Source organism: Maniola hyperantus, chromosome 2 (genome assembly GCF_902806685.2).
Source record: "Maniola hyperantus chromosome 2, iAphHyp1.2, whole genome shotgun sequence".
Classification (NCBI taxonomy): Eukaryota; Metazoa; Arthropoda; class Insecta; order Lepidoptera; family Nymphalidae; genus Maniola; species Maniola hyperantus.
In genome coordinates, this window is record NC_048537.1 from 4122487 (window position 1) to 4141381 (window position 18895).

At 38.7% G+C, this 18895-nt stretch overlaps 2 protein-coding genes across 2 annotated transcripts in view; one reads left to right on the top strand and one right to left on the bottom strand.

Annotated features, from left to right (window-relative positions):
* The window catches only part of Arf6 (ADP-ribosylation factor 6), a 42920-nt gene extending 31768 nt beyond the window's left edge, over window positions 1–11152 (top strand). Inside the window, exons 3-7 of the mRNA XM_034983378.2 lie at window positions 2207–2315; window positions 3025–3180; window positions 3726–3872; window positions 4427–4609; window positions 5219–11152. Of these exons, the coding sequence (XP_034839269.1) occupies window positions 2234–2315; window positions 3025–3180; window positions 3726–3872; window positions 4427–4569 (528 nt within the window). The 5' untranslated portion in view covers window positions 2207–2233 and the 3' untranslated portion in view covers window positions 4570–4609; window positions 5219–11152. The remainder of the gene's footprint in view (window positions 1–2206; window positions 2316–3024; window positions 3181–3725; window positions 3873–4426; window positions 4610–5218) is intronic.
* Window positions 11153–12499: 1347 nt separating this feature from the next.
* Window positions 12500–18067, bottom strand: LOC117995334 (uncharacterized). Its single transcript, XM_069505604.1, has 6 exons — window positions 17807–18067; window positions 15919–16041; window positions 15251–15383; window positions 14287–14390; window positions 13512–13642; window positions 12500–12726 (listed from the first exon to the last, which is right to left on the bottom strand). The coding sequence occupies exons 1-6, from the start codon at window positions 18065–18067 to the stop codon at window positions 12567–12569; spliced, it is 912 nt and encodes a 303-aa protein (XP_069361705.1). The 3' UTR covers window positions 12500–12566.
* Window positions 18068–18895: the final 828 nt, after the last annotated feature.

The following is an 18895-nucleotide window of genomic DNA, read 5'->3' on the forward strand; positions in this document are numbered from 1 at the left end:
ATAATTCACCTATGACACAAAACACACAATACTAAATATAAATAGGTAGATGATGCCCGCGACTTAGTCCGTGTAGATTTAGTTTTTTGGAAATCCCAAGGCAACTTTTCGATTTTCCTGGCTAATAAATTGCCAATAGGCATATCAAAGGAATGCAAGCGATCTCCGTATGAATAAGATTATTTTTGCGTCTTCGTCCACTTGAAATTAGGTTTAAGGTTTAGAAGATATTTTAGAACTTTGCTTAGGATTTGGGAACGGAATATTCAATTAAGTAAGTACTTAAGTATAATATGTATAATTAAATATTCAGACTGGCAATATCGTATAATTTAAAGAATTATACGGTGATGCATTCCTTACATCCATCTAACTAATAGTACCTATCCTAATCCACAGTTTAGATGGAGATCTAAGGAAACTGTGAATTAGGACTAGTTTTATTAAAACTAGCTGATGCTCGCGACTTCGTCCGCGTGGAATTAGATTTTTAAAATCCCATGGGAACGCTTTGATTTTCCGGGATAGAAAGTAGCCTGTGGTTAGGTCTTTATCTATACCCATGCAAAAAACCATGTCAATCCGTTGCACCGTTGCGACATGATTGAAGGACAAAGCCCTTAAGTGTTTGTAGTTGAAGACCTACAGAGTGACATGGGCTACTTTTATCCCGGAAAAGCAAAGAGCTCCCACGGAGATTTTGACAACCTAAATCACGCGGACAAAGTTGCGGACAACTAGTCAATCGTTTCTGATAGTAAAAGTTGTCTGCTGCTAGTTTGCAATAATGCTAAAGCACTGCTCAGCATATTCAGCGAACCAGTAGAGCGTAAGAAAGGGCAAGGGTGAGTTTATAGGGTGCCAAATGTCGTGGTCGCTTTACGACTATGAAAAAGCCGTTAATATGCTCTAACTTCTACATGATCACACTTGTCTCAGATTCCCACAGCCTAGTCTCGTAGAACTATTCCAAATAGTAAATATTCCATATAGTAAATATAACTTTTTAATATCTGGTATGTATTTTTCTAAATCATCAATCAACCGATAGACGTCCACGGTCTCTGACTTCCACACGCCACGGTCTTGCGTCGCCTGAATCCAGCGGCTCCATGCGACTCGTTTGATTTCATCAGTGTACCTAGTGAGGGGTCTTCTAATTTTCATTACCACAGAAACTTACCACTACCATACTGTGTTTAAAATTCAGTTTTTTTTAATGCGCTATTTCTTTTTAAGACTTTGAACAGAAATACAACAACGCTCGTTTTGTTCGTTAACAAAAGTGAGCGTAGAATACTTTATACTTAACGAACACGAATATTTTATAGTTAACCGTACGAATTACTTACTTACTAGAAAATAGAAAGTAAGCGAAACTGGAAAACTAGGTGGCTTGAAAGTTAAAGGCGTATGATTGAAGCGTGGCCTAAGCCTTCAATTTAAAAAGGTTATTTTTTGATGTTGATGTACTATGATGAATTTTGTGAGTTATTTATAGTGGTTGTAAATAATTATGTTTGTGTGATAACAAAAAATTCTTTAGTCGTATTTCAGGTACCTACGTGAAAACTGAGTTCATAGAATAAATGACAAAAAAAAATCTCGCTTATTTTATATCATACTAGATGATGCCCGCGACTTCGTCCGTGTGGATTTCGGTTTTTGAAAATCCCGTGGGAACTCTTTGATTTTCTGGGATAAAGAGTAGCCTATTTTCTTCCCGGGGATGCAAGCTATCTCTGTACGAAATTTCATCAAAATCGGTTGAACGGATGGGCCGTGAAAAGCTAGCAGACAGACAGACACACTTTCGCATTTATAATATCAGTATGGATTGTGAAGCTCGTTGTATGGCTTCATATAGTGTGTTTCTAGTTTACCACTGATTAGGATGGTAAGTTCATCTGCATAACCAATGGTGTTAAACTCACTTTTATTTAGTTTAGTTATCAGGTCCTCAACTACAAGGTTCCACAGCTAGTTGAACATGCTAACCACTAGACCAATGAGGCAGTCAAGAGACAGTAGGTTACATATCTATACTGTCTCTTGCCTATCTAATAGTACTTGTATAGTTAGTATTGATGGCATTTATGTTCTGTGATAACAACTGAAAATAAATCCCAGGGAGACACAGTTTCGAATCCTGCCGGTTCCGCAATTTTTGATATTATGAAATTTATATTGAAAATAAATGTTACAGTTGCGCAGTTGAGGCGAGCTCAGCACGATGGGGAAGCTGCTGTCGAAAATATTTGGCAACAAGGAGATGCGGATACTGATGTTGGGACTGGACGCTGCTGGAAAGACTAGTATCCTTTGACAACTACTGTATTTTTAACAATTACTACAAACTTACTCCGAGCATTTCGAGTAGACACAATATATCACATACTTTTCGACTTTGGAGACACGGTTCTATACCACCTACCAGATTTATAATTTTTTGGCTTCTGTGGCAAACTCATCCTGAACCAACGCATAAAATAATATACCAAATTTCAAAAGATCTACCTGAATTTGAACCCGGGAATGACACTTAAAAGTAACCGTGATACACGAGAAATTTCGAAAGATACCTTAAACTCTATTTTACTAGGATAGCAGTACCATCACATAGTGATCAGTATATATAACGTGCTTCGTAACAAGCTAAGCTGATTCATAGTTCCACATGGCGTCAAATGATGTTATTGAAACTTTATTTAGTTTCATCAGCTTAGATGCCCGTGACTTCGTCGGCGTGGATTTAGGTTTTGAAAACCCCGTGGGAACTCTGGTGATAGAAGGACAAACCAATTACCAAATAACACACATGGGTAGTTATCTAGGCTAACATGATTGCTTCTGCTTCTAGAGAGTATTTTTTGACATCGTATTATTTTCGTGTAAAAAAAATTCTCTAGCAATGCTCTAGGCTAGGATTTCAAAAAAGCCATTTAAAAATTTGAGTAACACGATTAAAAAATTCTATTGAAGTTGAATTTGTTGAATAAAATTTACCTTAACAAAGTGTGTCAGCTATTTTATATAAATTAAAATTAGGTCAGTCAGTCACAACGATACCTACAGTCGGTTTCAATGTAGAAACTGTAACGTATAAGAATGTCAAATTCAACGTATGGGACGTCGGAGGGCAGGACAAAATACGACCGCTTTGGAGGCATTATTATACAGGCAAATATTGTACTAATTACTTACTTAAATAACTTAATGATCTAGTCACCAAAAAAAAGTGCGAGTCAGACTCGCGCACCGAGGGTTCCGTACTCAGGTATTTTTTTCGACATTTTGCACTGTAAACCAAAAACTATTATGCATAAAAATAAATATAAATCTGTTTTAGAATGTGCAAGTAAAGCCCTTTCATATGATACCCGACTTGGTATAGTTATCTTTGAAAATTGAAAATACATTTTAATTTTTTTTGTGATGTAACCACTAATTCTTGGTTTTCGAATTTATTTCTTTACCTGCCTTTAATTGTGCACGTACCTGAACTTTTGAGACGACGAGCTGTCGAAATAAAAATCGGACGAAACAAAAATCTGACGATACGAAAATCTGTTGAAACGATAACAACTCTCGTAAAGTTTACTCCGATATTGCTCAAATCACTATATAATCTATCTTTCTAAGTTACGCTCAAATTATATTATATAGACTTTTTAAAACTCATCTTCAATTAGTTGTCGTGATCAAATTATTGTTTACGATTCCAGGCACTCAAGGTCTGATATTCGTAGTGGACTGCGCCGACCGGGACCGCATCGACGAGGCGCGGCAGGAGTTGCACCGGATCATCAACGACCGCGAGATGCGCGACGCCATTATACTCATCTTCGCCAATAAGCAGGACTTGCCTGACGGTAATATGCCACCACATTCACATAATCATTACCATCATCAACTGATAGACGTCCACAGCTGGACATAGGTCTCGTGTAGGGACTTCCACACGTCACTGTCTTGCGCCGCCTGAATCCAGCGGATCTCTACGACTTGTCTGGTGTCGTCCGTCCACTTAGTGGGGGGTCTACCAACGCTGCGTCTTCAACGGAGGTAGCCATTCTAGCACCTTGAGACCCCCAACGTCTATCGGTTTTCTGAAATACGTGCCCTGCCTATTGCCACTTCAGCTTCGCAACCCGTTGAGCTACGTCTATGTTACTCTCCTAGTTCTGCTACGGATCTCCTTATTTCTGAGTTGATCACGTAAAGAAACTTCGAGCATAGCTCTCACCATCGCCCCCTGAATGACCCTGAGTTTTCTTATGAGGCCTCGGATCTAACTCTCGTTATTTATTTTTTGTGAATTGATCGGTCACCGAAATAACTACTTAGCCTGTTTCGGGGTACATGGATTTCCAGTAAATCTAAGCCTTAATTTTTATAAGACTAATAAGAAAGTTTTGGATTCCAGCAATGAAACCACACGAGATTCAAGAGAAGTTAGGCTTGACGCGCATACGGGACCGCAACTGGTACGTGCAGCCGTCGTGCGCGACGTCGGGCGATGGGCTGTACGAGGGGCTCACGTGGCTCACGACCAACCACAAGTTATGAGCTGCGGAGTAGGCGGTGCCAGCCGCCTCCAGCATGCACGGTGAGGATCTGTAATACATTTTATCCTTAGCTGACCTGATATGTCAACAGATCGCACATAGCTCACTCAATTTACTCGTCGTGTCTTGGTCTTGACTTTGTCTTGTCCTGGTCGCTTCTTGCTCTTGTCTACACCAAGTCCCGACCGGGACAACAACAAGACAAGATTAAACCAAGACAAAGACGAGATCCTACCAAGACAAGACCAAGTCATACCCAGACAAGTCCAAGACACTGCTAAGACAAGATCAAGACACAACCGAGACAAGACAAAGACCAAGACACAACCGAGACAAGACAAAGATCAAAGCACGACCTAGACTAGACAAGACAAAGACTGCACAAAGATAAACCATAAAACCAAAAACTAACCAAAGAAAGCTAAAGACATGACAAAGCCCAGACAAACAGTAGAAAAGACTTGCCAAAGAAAAACCAAAGACAAGACGAAGACTAGCCAAACACAACACAAAGACTAGCCAGTGACACAAGACACAGTTTTCACTGTTCAACAGCTAAACCGGAGACAGTCATAGGTTACTTTTTATCGTGAAAAAATAAAAATAAAAACAACTTTGTTTTATCTGAATTAGATTTGTTTCTGTTCCAGGTGACGATTTCGATGCCATTTATTATAAGTATGCTGCGTCCGTGCTTGTCGGGTCCGCGATGTAGGAGTAACCAGTGAGCCATCAGTGTCGGCTGTCGATGGACCTAGTGAGGTGCACAGACATTCGCGCAGTGAACCTAAAGACATTGCATAGTTAGTCTAACAAGTGAACTATTGGCAGAAACAACACAACACAACCCTACCCCACCCGACGCCACACAATCATATATACCCTATCCTCGATAAGAAGTATAGCACTTTGTTGCATAATCCCATACAAATGACAGAGACAAAAATCTCAGTTGGTGTTAACTATTTTGAGTCACCAACCAATACAAACATGTTTTCAAAAACATTCGAAATTCAATTCGAAAATGTTTCAATTTCAAAATATGATTGGTTGGTGACTCAAAATGGTTAACGTCCACTGAGTTTTTTGTCTCTGTCATTTATATGGGATTACATAATAGAGATAGCCCTATACTAACTTATTTCTGTGGAAAGAGTATAGTATGCTCAGAAATACAGGACTTACACTGAAGTGAACGACACCAGGTGTTGTTTTTATACAACACCCGACGTCACGCGTCTCTCATTTAAAAATTTCTGGCATAGCGTGGGCAAGGTGTTTGCAAATGTGCACAGTATAGTCCGTACAAAATGACTTCACACGCGCCATTTTTAATCTGTGTCAACAGTCATGTCAAAAGTACGGTTCACCTTTAAAATAAGGACTCAAATCGTATTTTTGACGTGACAAAGATGAAATGGCGCGTTAGAACGCATTTTATTCACATTATACACGAGTGGAAGGCGTGTTGCGTAATTTGTTTCTATAACTCGTGCCAATCAATAAAGGAATCGAAAATGGCGGCGCTAGTCTTTCCCTCTCACTCGCACAGTATACACGGGTATACTATGTAAGTGAGAGAGAATGATCAACATTGCCATTTTCGATTTGTTTTTTTTTCTGGCAAGAGTTATACACTAATATTGTCACACAAATAAGAAATCAATTATTCCATTATTTAAATGAAGAAAAAAAATTAGAGCTTTGTTGTATCGAAATATTTGATTATTATTTTTTTATGTTATTTACTTACTTATAAATTAATAAAAAAAGGAAATGATTACATAGAGTAAAAATGATTTTTCTTATTAGTTTAATGTTTACCTCCAATTTTTTGTACGATAGTAGGTTTGGCAGTACAGAGTTTTATAAAGAGTGGTATTTGACAAATTGCGATCTTTAGGATGACGTCTGACGATGACTGGCCCACTACAAAGTATGGTCTATCAGAATGAGAATGGTTCAGGCCCATAGTCCAAGTGATCAAGGGTGGATTGGAACTCATGTTCTAAAAGGTGTTAGGTTTAGAACCAATGTTCTAGTTTCCATAATTGGAAAACTCAGACTCAGGTATGCAAATTCCTTCACGATGTTTTCCTTCATAACTAGCAAGTATTATTTAATTGCTTCAAAAGCACATAACTCCAAAAATTTAGTGGTGCGTGCGTGCCTGAAATCGCAATCCGAACCCCCTAAGAACGTCTTAAGCACTAGGCTCTCAGAGCTTTTTTAACAATATTTCTTACATTTCTATTGTCAAACACCACTCTTAATAAGTTATGAATATAATCGATATGGTTGGTGGCGAATGGAAGGTTCAATACGAGTATTTATAAAGCAATAACGAAAGCACGCCTGCGTAAATATACCTAGTATAATATTGTACAGTAGCTTATCTGAATTGGTATGCAAATATACAGTAGATTTTGACTCGAGCCAGACTGAACTTTTGGTGTATTACAATTTAATGGTATACTTTAGTTTTCTTTAGTTTGCTTAAACGGTAAACTCTTTAGTTTGCTTAAAAGGTAAACACGTAGCTTCTCGCTGAAATGTGTAGGGCCGCGATTACACTTGTAAGCTTTACCCACGTAAGTAGCTTACGTAATTAATTGATAAAAAATTTACTTAGGGAAATGACATTAATTATAAGAGTGTTTACAATAGTAAACTTTGTAGTAAATTAATCATGTAAGCTACTTACGCTACTATGGTAAACAGGTAGCATCTCGGAGGCCCACGGCCCATACCACCTTATAACGCAAACTGACAGTGACAATGATACAACGGAAAACCTAACTACAGGTCTAAAGCGCCAGGAAAAAACGCGTCACTTATGCGTTTCTCCGAGAAGGTATCCACAATTTGTTTATCTTTGAAGCAAACTAAGAAAACTAGAGTATTTTGCATGTAAATCCTATTAGAAAATAGTTTTACTTTGATTTATTTAATAGGAACAAAAAGTTTAATTGGAAATAATCTAGAAAAACCATAGGTGACATTTCCGATATAGGATCACATTTTTGGACATGAATATTTCATTTTTTCACTTTAGCACACTGGCGCATTCATACGCGGAATTCTTTCCGCCACAGGAATAAAGGCACAAATGCGTTGATTACCCCAAACAAACTGATAACCCAGCTGCTTAGAAAATTTGGATCCTATGATCAGGAATATTCACCTGGGGGGGCTAACACGGAAATTATGACTGTCACATTGTGATAATCGCAATTATTGTGATTGGCTGAATTGATGGCGTCCTTGCTGCAAATGTGCATTATAGCCAATAAATGAGGGTGCCGCCAAACAGGTGATTTCAATCGTCACATTGTAGGTACAGTTCTTGCAATTCACGAAGGCGAGTGAACTTTACTTGTGGTTACGTCGTATACACGGGCATTGCGTAAGGGTGCGTGCATGTCGGACCAATCAGTAGCGAGCAAGCGCTCGCTACTGATACGACTTACAAGCATGAGCCACTCGCCTTCGTGAATTGCAAGAACTATACTTTAATGTTAGGCCTGCTGAATCTGGTTCTAAGCTGTTACAAAAAAATAGCCTCAAAATCTGTAAGTATTAATGAAAGTTTGAATGCGATGTGAGTATGATTTAATTTCCAAATCATTGTAAATTTCGATTTTGCTTTGCAAATCGTTACTTCAGTTTTTATAAAGTATGCTAAAAACGCTTGATTTGCTTTACTTAGCTTTTTGGTGTGATTTTGAGTAAACTAGAGATACACGGGACCACCTGGATCTATGGTTTTCAACATGACCCTAAACGTTTTTTAAAGGGTCTTGTAATTTTACAAGTTAAAAAACGTGACGCAAATTTAAGTAATTCTATCAAAATTGTATGGATCTCCCATTAATCTATATACTCCTATGGATAGAACACTCCGAATACTTGAAGCAAATACCAACATATCGCTATCCCATTTCAGTGATACACAACACTAGCAAATTAGAGTGTCAGGTCAGACACTAGTGGTCTGAAGTCTCACTCTACTTTATTAGTTAAAGTGGGATAGTTATAAGTTGGTATTTGCTTTAAGTAGGTATGAGGAGCGCTTGATCCACCATATATAGTCCGGGATAGGTTGAGATGGCAATCGGGGTAAGAGGCGAGGACACACACCCACACGTCACCCGCGCTCGCTCGCGGGTTAGCGCGGGGGCTGTGCGAAGCGTTCCCTCTCCGATTGCCATCTCGACCTGTCGCGTACTATATACACTCGTGGGATCTCCTAAATGGGATGTCGATGTCGCGTTTTGACATCTGTCACGTTAGTTAACTTGAAAAGTTACGATAGGGTTTCCACCTCAGATCCCAATTCTTGTAGAATTTTTTAATACTTTGATATTGTAGGTTTTTTACATTGTTCGGACCACGGACTTTAGAGTAACTATAGGTACCGCAATTTAACGTATTTTTTCCTCTACACAACGAGGTAAAAATAGCACACGTTTGGTTTTCATACCATTGAATGAACATGTCGCATCTAGCTACTCCCAAGTCCGTGGTTTCGTGAACATTTTTTATTGTTATGTAATAAAATTTATGTAATGTTGAATACTTTTGTGCTATGTAATTTATTTTCTTCAAATATTTTATTTTTGTATGCTCCAATGGTCAATGTAAGTGCTGAACGCAAAAATCGAAATAAAACATTTGACGTACCTATACCCTAGCCGCGGAAAGAAGTTAGTATAGCTCTCTCTCTGTTACGTAATACCATACAAATGATAGAAGCAATAATCTCAGTGGGCGCTAACCATTTTGAAATACCAGCCGATCACAAACAAAACTATGTTTTCTAATTGAATTTCGAATGTTTATGAAAACATTTCCGAATTGAATTTCGAATGTTTATGAAAACATTTCCGAATTGGATTTCGAATGTTTTTTGAAAACATGTTTGCGATTGGTTGGTTACTCAAAATGGTTAACACCCACTGAGAGTTTTGCCTCTATAATTTGTAGATTATGTAACAGAGAGAATGCTATACCAACTTCTTGCCGCGAATAGGGATAGATAATATATTACATATGAAACTACACTTTCCACAAAGCAAGTTTCTTTTGTAAAAGCTTTATTATTGACTGTGTTACACGACTAATTTCTTTTATTTTTGTAATTTATTTATAGATTCAATATATTAACACCATTATTAACATCAAAGTCGTCCAATTAAAAAAAAACCTGAAGAAATTCAGTATATTATATTCATATTATGTATATTTTGTATGTTAAAAAAAATTATTTTCAATGTTAATATACTTTTATGGCGTGATAGTTAAGGGCTTCCGTAAACTACATACCTACTGATGATTCAACAATCGCCTTTTCCGCTAAAGGTTATCGTAGTGATCATCAAGCAGTCAAATAGACTTCTTCTTGAAATGCCGTCTCCTACACTACTACTACACACTACTACAGCGCTCTCTCTGTTACGTAATCCCATACAAATGATAGAGAGAAAAATCTCAGTGGGCGCTAACCATTTCGAAACACCAACCAATCACAAACGAAACTGTTTTCTAATTGAATTTCGAATGTTTATGAAAACATTTTCGAATTGAATTTCGAAGGTTTTTTGAAAATATGTTTGTGATTGGGTGGTGTCTCAAAATAGTTAACGCCCACAGATTTTTGTCTATAATTTGTATGGGATGACGTAATAGAGAACGCTATACTAACTTCATTTCGCGGATAGGGAATAGTAGTTATATACAATGGACTAAACTATTGGATCAGAAGTTTGTGGTTTACGGGGTCCCTACAAAAGTAACGTCTCGTCCAGACTGACTGACGATTAGCTAAACCGTAGAAATGATTTATATGTGCTAAACGTTCCTACGAAACAAGCTAGTACACATTGGACCGACGCGTTCGGCCACTATATTTGGCGAACGTGGGCAACATTGAACTTAATATAAAGAACGGCTGTTCGAACAAAAATCGTATTCCACAAAGAAGCTAAACGAAACATGATACTAGCTACAAGCTGTTATACAACACAGTAAAAGCTACAACTATCATCAGAAAAGAGATCGTTGGTGGGCAGTGTGGCTAATTCTGCTGTACACATCTCTAAACTAAAATCACATGTCTAAATGTATCGCTATCTCTACTCTCTGTGGAAAACGATAGCATTAGATTTTAGTTTAGTTTATTGTAATTAGCCATGCTGTACAGAATCACTGCGTATATTTTTTCCATTGCCTTGCCGGCTTACACATTGGCTAGCACTCGCCGAATACGTTGATCTAACGTGTACTGGAGGCATCACTAATAACCGACACTGCAAAGACCCGTAGTAGAGTAGTTTACATGTCAGTCTGGGCAGGTCCTAGGAATTGAGTTCACAAAAAATAATGAAATTATGTATTTAGTTATATTTGATTAGGTAATTAATAAAAGTGCAATGTTTTGAACACTGGAGGTATGAAAATGTATGATTTATGATTTTGAATCGTTTTTCGGCTGGTTGTAAATTATATCGAACGGCGTGTGGTTGAGTTGCAGTCTGCTGTATAATATTTGTAGAAAGTTATTCAATATAAATTCACACTTATAATGCGAGTTTTTATTCATATCCTCAACGAAAGATTTCTCCTGTTGTTGTTTTTTTTTGGAAACTGGGGGTAGTTCGTGTTGTCTTGGTAAAGTTGTGCCGTCATATAGAAGCCGCTATTCCTAGGATAGCGCCGAAGAGCTTCAGTTTGTCAGTCCACAGAAGCAAAGCGGAGTGAAGATGTGTTCAAAAGACAAACCAAATTGCACAGAGATGACGTAAATAGATTTATTAAAAAGTTACCTATCTATAAGTTATCTGATTGAGCTGGTAAACACCTCTCCGCTCCGTTTCGCTTCAGTGAATAGGTACCCTTAGTGAAAGAGTTGCTTGTCTACTGCTGGCAAGCCCGCAAGCTTATAAAAAAGAACATAATCTAAATTTTCAAGATGGCGGATCTGATATAATATAAAATCATTTGTACTCGATAACCTGTGATTAGACAGAGTTCGAGATAGATGTACTTCAACGTACTGCAATGTACTTCAGTAAACAAACTAGTATTGTAGTTATAGTTAATTTTATTACTACTAATGATAACATTTAATAAAGATATAGTAGGTAGATTTTAAAATAAATATGTCGACGGATCACTTAAAGTTTGAATCAAAGAAATCACTAATCATCCAATGCAAATACATGATTATCTTACCAATTCTTTTCCTTGATTTCCCTATAAGCTTCGTCACCCATCGACTTGGTTTTACACGTTTTAGGAATATCTTCATTCGCTAAATATTTAGTTACCAAGAAAGTTCTAAACAGGTGATAAAATTCAAGTTTAGTGCATTACAATTTCCGAACTGATGATGGTAATCTGCAGTGACTTCGAGTGAGCGAGATGAGCGAAGAAGAATAGTAATAATCGTACTCTTGCATTGTTTAGTTTAAAGAATAATAATAATATTATATGGCATCTCTGTTTTTAACCGACTTCAAAAAAAGGAGGAGGTTCTCAATTCGTCGGAATCTTTTTTTTTTATACAGTTCGTATTCGAACATTGACAGTCATTACGGCGAATAGCGAAATACTCCTTCGCTTCTTTTCGGTTTTTCTTTCAGAAAATAAGCAGTTGATGTTTCTGAACTGGTGATGAAAGACTAAGCAGTGTCATCACAGCGTGGATGCTGTAATTTTAACATAGTTCTTTCTTATACTTGTTTTTCATTATAAGGGGGGTCTTTCTTTCAGCAGTTGTTTGCGAACTGGTGATGATAGCTAAGCAGTTGTTTCCGAACTGGTGTTTATAGCTAAGCAGTTGTTTCCGAAGAACTGGTGATTATAGCTAAGCAGTTGTTTCCGAAGAACTGGTGATTATGGCTAAGCAGTTGTTTCCGAACTGGTGTTTATAGCTAAGCTGTTGTTTCCGAACTGGTGATGATAGCTAAGCAGTTGTTTCCGAACTAGTGATGATAGCTAAGCAGTTGTAGTATTTGAACTAATGATGGAAGAGCCCGCAGTGTCATCGCAGCGTGGAGGTAGAATAATTTGTAGTTCCTCGTTAAGCTGGATCTCGTCTTCGGGGATTATGTCCTCTGGTACTCTCGAGTCGTACTCTTCATTTGCCGATACATTTCTGTAAATATTAAGACAGTTAAAACCATATAAGTATAACAGTTGCGTCATCATTACTCACGCATGGCTACGGTTTGAATAGAATAGAATAGAATAGAATGTTTTTTTATTCATGTAAACTTTTTAAAAGTGCTTATGAATAGTCATAGTTTGAATTACTCTTCCGCGATCTGTGTCACATACCACTACCAATTACAATCCGGGTACCTTCGTATCTTTTAAACAAGTGTGAATAGGCATCTTCTAGTTAAACGCCACCACCATCCTAGGCCACATCATCACTTTGCATTAGGTGCGATTGTGGTCAAGTGAGTGCCTATAAAAAGTCAAATCCAATCACGCTACCTACTTAAAATCTTAGCCTAGAATAATAGAAGACCTACAGCTGCGGTCACGAAAGATGAAACTGGACAGTAGGTTTTCGTGTTTTTAGGGCGGACGCACTTTGGATTACACGTTCCAAATAGCTTAATTTTTTTAACACCAGCTAGGAAATGCTGAGGCTTGAAGCGAACCAATGGAAATCTAAGCTCCTTAGCAGCTGCTGCTTCAGCTGACTTATTTTTCGCACTTCAAAAGGAACCTTTATCAATGAAACCAACCAACCAACTATACTTAAAAACAATGTTTTATGTACTTACTCCAACTGATCGCCAGTCTTAGATCCTCTAGGACGGAAGAAGCGAGCACGCGCGCCATGCAGCCTCATACCTGCCGGCTCGTCCTCTGCACCCGACCTTGTTTCTGGAATTTGATGTCAAAGCAATCTTTTATGAAAGTACTTACTCCAACTGATCACCCGTCTTAGCTCCAGCTAGGACGGAAGTATAGAGGCGAGCACGCGCGCCATGCAGCCTCATACCTGCTGGCACATCCTCTGCACCTGACCTAGTCTCTGGAATTGGATGTAACAGACCGTCACCTGGAAAGGGGCATTACTCTCTAAAAGATATTGATCTAAACTAATATTGTACCTAACTACTTGTGAATTTGTATGTAGGGATAATCTCCAGAACTAATGATCCGATTCTGAAACTTCTTTCACTGTTAGATTTTATACTATGACTTAATTATACACACGGACAAAGTCCCAGGCAAGAGTTTGTTAAAAATTGCAAAAAGGATGGAAAGAGTACCTAACCTGGCTTGTAAGCAATCAAACCAATTTTTGGCGATTTTAGATCCGGATTGAAGGATCATGTAACGACCATAGACTGGCTTTAAAAATCTTTTCTTAGCGGATGTATGCGTCAAATTTCAGCCGGATCCATCCAGTATTAGTGTGAGGTGTGCGTTGATAGATCAGTCAGTCAGACACCGGTTCCTCTTAAATACTTATTTAGATTTGAACTAGCTTATGCTCGCGACTTCGTCCGCGTGGACTACACAAATTTCAAACCCCTATTTCACCCTCTTAGGGGTTGAATTTTCAAAAATCCTTTCTTAGCGGATGCCTTCGGCATAATAGCTATCTGCGTGCCAAATTTCAGCCCGATCCGTCCAATAGTTTGAGCTGTGCGTTGATAGATCAGTCAGTTACCTTTTCCTTTTATATATTTAGATACATACACTCATTTAAATTGATAGTCATTTTCTCTCGTACACTTCTTGACCCAATATTCTCATCTGGAGGTAACACAGGATGCGTTGTCACTTTTTGATTATCTGTGAATTTTTTAATAAGCACTGAGATATCTGTGAAATAAGCACTGAGATACTTAGATTTGTAATTCAATAGTCTTAAGAGAAAATCATTAGCATCATCTCTATCCCCGTGATTCGGCCATGGATGATTCTGGGTATGAATCTCCTAATGGGAAGAGCTTCACGCTGGCCAAGTGCGGATTGACAGACTTCACACACCTTGGGTGGGTCGCACCGCAATGCATTGTAAAATTCTCCAGCATCACTTTCATATTATCTAGGTTAATAAACTTACATTCGCGGCCGAAAATAATGTACATCGGCCTTTAGAATGACATTTCGGCTTTGTAGAGCGTTGTCTCTGTCACTCATACCTATTTGACATTTTGTCGGTCTCGACGACAGAGACAGGTGCTCTACAAATTTGCTATCTCTAAATTTGCGTACTGTAGATTTTGTATGCGCCATCGCTCACTACAGTGCGGTAAGAGCTAAGAGCCTATAGGTATATAGTCACAGATAAGGGAAGCCTATATAGTGGTTAAGACAAGACGTCTGCCTTTTATTCGGGAGGTCAAAGTTACGATTCCGGGCACGCTCCTGGAGCTATCAAGTATCAGTTACTTTAACGGTGAAAGAAAACATCGTTAGAAAACCCTGCACACCTGAGAGTTCTCCATGATGTTCTCAAAAGTCTGCCAGATCGTACTTGGCCAGCGTGGTGGACTATGACCATAGTTGATTCTGAGAGGAGACCCATGCTGAGTAGTGAGCAAGCGATGGATTGATGATGATGATGATGATGATCCCTCACTAGAGACGGGCCGCTCGCATAGTGTAATTTTGCGGCTACAATGTGGACGAGCCTTAATGTTCCTAACCATTTTTCTTGAAATGCATCGGTACGTCTGCATATCCTCGAAAAAGTGTCTCCAGCTCCTCAGGCTTCATGCGACGAAGGTACGGAACCCGCTTCAAGTCAGGACGATGCAGCGAGCGGAACGAATTACGGTGCTGTTGGCAGTTAAACTTATGGATTTAAAAAAAGGTACCTTTAGTTTAGATAAGTACAAAACACCTAATTTGAATAGATGGCTAAAAATAAAAATACCTAAGTAGAGAGTTACGAGTACATTCTCTCATTCTCATCTGGTGGCAGGTGGCACTACCCTGGTCAAAGAATAATATAAATTATACCTAATAACACAGTAGGTATTTGGTCCAGGTCCAGAATTGAACTATCGAGTAGCGATAACTTCGGGGGGTCTTCTACAACTCATTGCCATTCTAACAAACCTTTTTTTTTCATTTTATTTTAAACTGTCTAATTACAAGCTAGTATACCTATCTACTGAGAATTTCTTAACACAAAAGTCAAGTACTTAACTATTTATCGGTCCGACGCAGGAATCGAACCCAGGACCTCACCATCTCTCGGTGTCTTCTACTTGACGGCTATAAGTTATAGCCGTACATTTTATTAGGACCTCATCATCTGCAGTCGAGCTTTCTGACCACTAGAGCGACGAGGTAGTTGGGGAACGGTTACCTTGACAAGCCCAGGTGGAATTTGCATCTTCTCGCAAGCGCTGGACATGCTCATACAATGAATGACGCTGTCGTGTTTCACCGATATGGCCGACAGACCGCTGCGCACCAGGTCTTCATTGATCTTCGGAGTAAATGGAATTTACCAGAGTAAGTATCACTACGTTGGTTTGTCCTTCAAACACGTCACAACGGCGCAAACGGATCCAGCGGGTAGTGACGTGAGTTTTTGCATGGGTATCAATAGTTAAAGACCTGGAGAGTGACGGGCTACTTTTTATTCCGGAAAACGAAAGAGTTTCCACATTTTCAAACCGTGAAAACTCCAGGCCGTCCAGGCGGACGAAGTCGCGGGCATCAGGTACTATAAAGATATAGGTAGGTAGGTAAAACTTAATAGATATATAATGTAGTAAGTACGAGTTGCTACCAAAAGTTAACTTTTTAAGATAGACGATCATTTATCACGGTTTCCTTTCTTTTTACCTGCTTATGGCTTGAAAATACCTATTTTCTTAGTTACCAAAGAAAAGCATTTATCAAAGTCTGTCAAAAACACTACCCACTGAGAACCGCTTTGACTTGATCTTTTTTTTTGCGCAAGAATCTGTCAAGCGATAGGTTTAACCACACGATAGCATAATTTGGATCTATGATCTACTTAGATTCCGTATTTTTCAAAAGGAAAATGAAGGTAGTTTTAATTTAAACTAAAGTACCTACCTTAAGTATACTTTTTAAAGTTAACCGCAGTTAGATCTTAAAAGTCTTAAACTGCATCCAAATTTAGTCCATGTACTTAGTTTTAAAGTCAATTTTATTTAATAGCTGATGCGCTGATGAAAATACGATCGTGACTATTTTTCAAATTTTTCAAAATTTCCGGGGAACTCTTTGATTTTCCGGAATATAAAGTGCCTACGTCCTTCGTCAGATCCTCAACAAAAAAAACCCATACAAAAAAACCACGTCGATTGTCGGCGTGATTGAAGGACTAACCAAAAAACAAACACTTTCGCATTTACAGGTAAGTAAGGATCTAATCAACTTTGCTCCAAGAACTTGGCTCTGCGTAAAAGGACATTAAGTAAATTATAGTGCGCGACAGGTTGAGATTGCAATCAGGGTATGCGGCGGAGGGACGCCCCCGCACACACGCACGTCACCGGGTGCAGCCCCCGCACCGGGTTAGCGCGGGGGCTATGCTGGTGTGAGGGGCGTTCTCTCCCTGATTGCTATCTCGACCTGTTGCGTACTAAAAGAAGTTATCGAGCTTAGAAAGATGTTATAGTAGGTCAAACGTCAGCTGAATTCACAAAAAATCGAGTTTACGATATCGCGAAGTCTCTGGACCCTTTTCGGCTTTGATCGAAGGGTCATGATAAAGGGACTTCGACAAAACCGTTAATAAAAACCGAACACACATTAAAGCCAGCCGCCTTTAGTCCCCTTGTATACGTGCGTTTGACATGTGAATAGGACATTCAAGCTATAAAGTAACTTTCGATAAAGTACTGAAAATATTAGAGTCGGCACAGACGAATCTTCGCCCGCACTTTTAAGTAATTTGAGGTCTAAATACTTGTAGTACCTACTTGCCTAATTTCTGAAAACAATTTAGACACAAATTTATTTGAAATAGAATTATATAACTTTACGAGAAATGGATTCTGTATTAAGTGATGGGGCACTTTTTCTCCATCCTGGAATTGTGCTAAGCACTCGAACGCTGCAGAGACTAGCGTTTTAGAAATAAGATATCGAGCCAGCCGGCAATTGAAGATAGACCTCCTACCTATAATTATTCCTCTACATCTCGCTTAAAAATGATGACTTCATGAGTCTACTGGTAAGTATTTAATTTTGTACAGAAAAAATCATGTACCTACCTGCAGCTCCTTCCCTTCACAACACGGCACAAGCTGTGGAGTCGGTTCTTCTTTCAACTTCTGCCCGTTATTCAAGTCATTCAGCATAATATTATCACCACTGGCTACCGGATTCATCAAGAAGAGGGACGCGTTTGAAGATTTCTTCTCGTTAATGTTATGTGACGAGGGGGCTCGGATGTTCGCGTTCATGTTTCCAATGTTGTTAATCTTATAATCTTTAACGTTAACAATAGGGGAAAGATCGTGAAGTAGCTGCATTTTGTATTTTGTATTCTGAGCTAGAGTGTTGTTAATTTTTTCTGGGCTTACATTTTACTGGAAATTTTAACACTGACTCGACCATTTCGATTTTCGAATGATTGATTGATTGTTTTTTTTTTATTTTTTTTTGCGACTTGAGTAGGTTTTATTGAATAGCTCCCTATTTCAAGAAGGTTTCAACGCAAAAATGATCTATTTTTATATATACTCAGCATAGTATAGTACGTAGTAGAAATATCCAGGTAGGCACAGTCCGTACGAAATGAGTTCTTACTCGAAGTTTTAACTTTATGTGTCAACTCTCATGTCAAACGTACGGTTCATAGGGTTCACCTTTAAAATAAGGACTAAAATCGTACTTTCAAGCCATAAAACAAAATAAGAAAATCGTACTTTTCACGTGACAGTTAAACTGGCGCATGAGAACTCATTTTGTTCGTATTATACCTAATATTGTAACGTAGACCCGCCTGCCTACGCCGTAGGCGTAGAGTGTAAAGTAAAATAGTTGGTACCTAGCCTACAGCTATAGCCTATTCTCGTCTCCTCATAACGACGACGCGGTCCATCATAAAGGGTAGGTAGGTACCTCGTTGCCTTTATAATGTAGTTACAGGCGGGTATCGAATGCTGATCACGTAGCGACACTTCAGCCAGCCACTCGTGGTACTTTCAGCCTGGCTGAGTGCCTGCTTATTACAGGCTTTTACTGTGAAGGATGGAACACGTGCTAATGTTAAGTCTGGAGCTTTATTCAAGCGATTTTTGTACTAAGTTAAAACTGTAGGTAAATATCTACGCACAGTAGGTAAATACCTAATTTAG

What these genes read in the sequence shown, in the direction of transcription:
- LOC117995334 (XM_069505604.1), bottom strand. Translation starts at nt 18,067, where the DNA reads ATGCAGCTACTTCACGATCTTTCCCCTATTGTTAACGTTAAAGATTAT. An exon ending in GTGAAGGGAAGGAGCTGCAG is followed by an intron (nt 16,042 to 17,806) that starts GTAGGTACATGA and finishes TTTACTCCGAAG; the next exon opens with ATCAATGAAGACCTGGTGCG. An exon ending in ATTTAAATGAGTGTATGTAT is followed by an intron (nt 13,643 to 14,286) that starts CTAAATATATAA and finishes TTTCCAGGTGAC; the next exon opens with GGTCTGTTACATCCAATTCC.